The sequence below is a fragment of the Zea mays genome, chromosome 4 (assembly GCF_902167145.1).
Source record: "Zea mays cultivar B73 chromosome 4, Zm-B73-REFERENCE-NAM-5.0, whole genome shotgun sequence".
NCBI lineage: Eukaryota > Viridiplantae > Streptophyta > Magnoliopsida > Poales > Poaceae > Zea > Zea mays.
Window position 1 is genome coordinate 67487563 of NC_050099.1, and position 5166 is coordinate 67492728.

Genomic DNA, 5166 nt, shown 5'->3' on the forward strand with positions numbered 1-5166 from the left:
TAGGATCAGCTTCATGGCTGTATGAACTGACGACTAAGAAAATTCTAACGACGTGTCCACTGTGTCTTGCGAGAAACGAGCACTACTTTAATATATAGAAATTAAGTCATTTTTAGAAAACATTAAGTTATTATTGTTTAAGCCATTTTTCTGGTTTTTTTCAGACATTTTTTTATATTATTAATTCGATCATTCTATAAAATATTAAGTCATTTTAAGAAATATGAAGTATTTCTTGTTTTTCAGTCGTTCTTCATGTTTTTTTAGACATTTTCTATTTTGGTTTAGTCATTATGTCATTCCAACATATACGCAACATTATGTCATTTCCGTTTTTAGACACTTTTTTTTATATTTCTTACTTTAGTTGTCATTTTAGATAAAATCAAATCATTTTAAATATTTAGGTACTATTAAGTCATCCACGTACAGAAAACATTAATTATGTTATTTGAGCCCATTTTAACACTGTTGAGTCATTCATGCTCGATTTGTTTCCCTTTTGTCGAACTTCGAGATTGTTCCGATTCACCGTCGAACCATCCAGAAGCAGCCGCCTCCTGCTTCTGGTCCTGGACTCGTCTCCGGTCCGGTCCGGTCCGGTCATCCATTCCCCAATCCCCAGTCCCCACCCTCACAACAAGTCCACAACTCACAGCACGAAACCACGCGCAGATCCAAACGAATGCGAGCCCGTCCAAACACTTGAGGCCTCGAGCCCGCCTCTCCCTCCTCTTCCTCTCAACACCACCGGCATACCCATGGCGAAGTACGGCGAGGGCGACAAGCGGTGGATCGTGGAGGAGCGCGCCGATGGCACCAACGTCCACAACTGGCACTGGGCGGAGCGCGACTGCATCGAGTGGTCCCGCGCGCGGCTCTCCTCGCTGCTCGCGGGCCTCACCGTCCTCGACGGCGAGGACGGCCTCACGCTCCGCACCGTCGCGCTCGACAATCTCGACGGCGAGGCCTACGTCAACATCCGCAAGGGCAAGGTCATCCCAGGGTACGAGCTCTCGCTCACCCTCTCTTGGGAGGCCGAGGCCGCTTCGGAGTCCGGAGCTGTGAAGGTCGCCGGCACCGCCGAGGTCCCCTACCTTGCCGACGAGAACGCTGACGAGGACCCCGACCTCCACATCACCGTGCGCGGTGACGAGACGCCCCTCGCGCTCCGCGCCAAAGATGCCTTCCTCTCCCGCGGCAAACCCATGGTGCTCGAAAAGATCCGGGAGTTCGTTGCTGCCATGGCCAAGGGTGGACCGGCGAAGGACGAGCTGGATTCCAAGAAAACTCCTGCGAAGGTCGCCGCTGCAGCGCCTGGCGCCGCTCCGGCGAAGAAAGAGGAGGTGGTGGCTCCTGCGCCGGCTGCGGGGAAGAAAAAGGCCAAGGGGAAGGACAAGGAGGGGTTCAAGACCATTAAGATGACGGAGACGTTCTACTGCCGCTCAAAGGACATATATGAGATCTTGATGGATGAGAACAGATGGAAAGGGTTTACACAGAGCAATGCGAAGATCAGTAGAGAGGTTGGAGGGGAATTTAGCCTCTTTGATGGGTGCATCACTGGCGTCAACGAGGATCTGCAGGAAGGAAAACTGATTGCGCAGAAATGGCGGTTTGGAAGCTGGCCTGACGGCTTGTACTCCTCGGTAAGATCCTCATGCCATGGCTGAGTATCTATGTTAGCTAACCATTTTACTATTGCTCTTGTATGCTCACTAATTTAGGTACATTAATCTGGATGCTGAAATTTATTGTTGAGGAAGATAGGATTCTAATGCCACAAAACACGATTGACCATCAATAACACTTTGAAGAAAATACATGCTCGATGAACTACGTCGTTGTTTTCTCCCATTTTGAACTCAAATTCGAACATCAGTCTAAGGACACGTTAATTAATTAATGTTGGTGTAGCTCCTTCCACACTTTAGTTTTATCCTAAAGTTGTTTTCCTCTAACTTTTGCCCAGTTTATAAAAAAAGCATGAGCATATACAAACATTAAACCCTAAACCTTAAACACAAAACTCTGCATATGATGGGGGTTTGGACTGCTGCAGCTGCAATTCATAGATATAAAATACTGTAGAAAAAGTAAATGCCGTTTCGGAATAAACCACAGCGCTAAATTGATTTCACTGCATCCTTTATGAAATATTTTATTTGATAGTGCATTTGTTTGAACTTGTAGAAGTCAATACATTTTTCAAAAAAAAAAAATAGTAGAAGTTTGACTTAGGAGACAAAGGGAGAATCTATAATTTGGAACTTAGGGAGTACCGTTTAAACACACGCAGCACCGTCTAGTAAAATACCCCGTACCATCTAATTTGCCAGATTATTAAAACAATTACGTCTCTCTAATTGAGTACTGTAGGTTGCCGAATTTTCTCACTTTGTACTGAGCGTGTACTCCTTTGCAGAAAGAATGGAAGTATCGCTGCATGAGTCAAACAATTCCAAATTTGACTGTATTTATAGAAAACACTGTCAACATTTTTATCTTCAAATATATTTATTTTTAAAACATATTCCATGATTAATCTAGTGATAATTGTTATGTATCATAAACATACTAGTTTTTTTATATAAATATTTAGTTAAATCTAGGATTATTTGACCTTGGGAAGTGAGATTTGCATTCTTTTGGGCATGAATGTAGTAGTAGCCAAATAGTCGTGTGTTATGTGAAATCATGCAATGTGCACTATTTATCCTGAGTTCATCAGTAATCAATCATAATAGTTTGGTGGTTGTCTTTAGTGAGTATGCAGTATTTCTGTTTGCTTGTCTCATTTGTAGTGTAGTGTGATTGTTATCATGATTAGCAGTAATTTAGCACGTGAATTTTAAAATTTCAGCAGTTGGTATGCAACACTTCCGAGCAATGCATAATGTATTTGTGGGGCTGTGGGCTCGTCTTATTTGGAACATTTGTGTATACTTTCTGTGATTAGCTTGTGGATAAGAGCGTCTCCAACAAGAGGCCTAAACATTGTCATATTTTTAACTATAGGAATCTAACACCAAAAACATTCTCCAACAGTGGTCCTATTTTACAAAAATTCATCAAACGGTTATAGTCCTCAGTCTCTCGGGTCCTAAATATAGTACCTCGTTTACTGGAGCCCTATCCTCATTTTGTAACTATCCCTAACCTTTTATATCCTAAATAACATGATTTATTTCCTAATAATATTATATAGGGCTCAACTGTTGGAACTGCAAACGTTTTTGTGGCCCTAAACAATTTAAATCAACTCCTATTTTAATTTTAATTTTGAGGACTCAAATATAGGACTTCTTGTTGGAGATGCTCTTAGATACTTAGCCGTCTAATTTTTTAACTTCCCCATGCTGCTCTATGGCTCTTGCTGTAGTAATGTAGGATTTGCTTGAGATATGATATAGATGCTTATGTGCACAAGGCGCCTATAATCTAGCTGGATTATTTTAGCCATGCTATGGCTTAGTATGTTTCTCTTCTCACTGTGCTGTTGAAACTTGAAATGCAGGTCCGGTTGATGTTGGATGAGCCCGAGTCTGGAGTTACAGTCATAAAACTCAAACAAACTGGTGTGCCAGAGGAAGACAAGTATGCCAATATGCTCACGCCTTAAACATCAAATATGCTATTGATGTTGTCTCTTGTACTTACAATCTATTCGCCTTGAGCAATTGCAGGTATGGGAATTCAACTGTGGTTGAGAACACGGAGAGAGGCTGGAGAGATCTCATATTCCAGCGGATACGTGGGATGTTTGGTTTTGGGATCTAAAGAGTCTATAGAGAGGCGATTTAATTTGGCATGATGTCCTAATTCAAATTTTTACGGGGTCAGGCCATGAATGCTATAGCAATCCATGTTTCTCACCCAGTTTTTTTTCTTCATGTCGGCAAAACGCAAAACTCTGCATATGATGGGGATTTGAAAACATCTGTTATTCATCAGGCTAAAACGCTGCAGTATTCCTTGCCCCCAGACCCCAGTTTTGGTGTTGGCACAAACTGAAGGCAACGTTGATCTTTGCTGATGCAGAAGGGGTTGGTACCCTTGTTGCGTGATTGAAAATGGGACGTTGTCCTCGGACAGCCGGAGTGAAGCCTTAGGGCTAGTTTGGCTAGTTTTGAATAGTTTGGAAGCCACAAAACTGAAGGTATAAAACCATGGGGGATTAGAGGAGGTAGAATTTCCTTCTTGTTTAAATTTAAGAAGGGGATTCTATTTCCTCTAATTTTGTGGCTTACAAACTCTTGGCTAGCATAAACAAAAATTATACCCGTCAAATTATCCATATCTGCTCACTGTGGTTAATTTACTCGTTAGATAACTAACCCGTACCGCTAAGGTGTTCAATTCTAATGTCTCAATCATTCAATATGTTAAATAATCAAACAAAAATAAGATTAACTTAAATATAATAAAGTAAATAACTATATAACTTGATAGTTAAATAATAACTTGATAGTTAAATAAGTAATAACCGGAGAAGAATTTTCTTTAAGCTAAGCTATACTTAACTATTAAAAATATTGATATGATGTGTATATATTTTATCCACGGGTATATAGTACCATCTATATCCATACATATCTACCGACAAGTATAGATTTTTGTTCACTAACGTATCTCCAGATAAAGAAATCATTACATACCTGACTCCTTCATATGGGGTAAAACATATCGGGTTTTAGGTACTGATTGCCATATCTACTACTCATTCGATTTGCTTTTGGATCTTAGGTTGTCTCTAATAGATCATTCATATGAGCACTGATGACTATATTATCTATAGAGTGAAGTTTAAAATAGGAGATGAGAGGAAATTATGATGAGTAAGCTGCTAAAAATAGCCTTAAGTTGATAGAGACATCCTTAAAGAGCTTTTTGGTAGGTAGGCTACCACCTTAGGGCAGACTAATAGATTAACTAATCCTAAACTCTAGTTAGATTCTCATAACGGGGTGCTAGCCTAACTAAGTTTGTCTTTGGTTCAACTTTTTGGCACAAATTTTCTATAAAAAATTAGAAACTCAACCAAACGGGTATAACTACAAATTCCTCTAGTTCAATTTAGAACCTCCTTATCCTAGCGTTTCTAGATTCTGTCATCCATATTACAAGCTCTTATAGAATCTATGCAGTCATGTTCTTATAAAATTT

The 5166-nt window shown here is 40.4% G+C and overlaps 1 protein-coding gene across 1 annotated transcript; it reads left to right on the forward strand.

Annotated features, from left to right (window-relative positions):
• Positions 1–636: 636 nt before the first annotated feature.
• Positions 637–3957, forward strand: LOC100285418 (activator of 90 kDa heat shock protein ATPase). Its single transcript, NM_001158311.2, has 3 exons — positions 637–1649; positions 3518–3597; positions 3687–3957. Exons 1-3 carry the CDS (start codon positions 762–764, stop codon positions 3778–3780), a joined length of 1062 nt encoding a protein of 353 aa, NP_001151783.1. The 5' UTR covers positions 637–761; the 3' UTR covers positions 3781–3957.
• The last annotated feature ends 1209 nt before the right edge of the window (positions 3958–5166 follow it).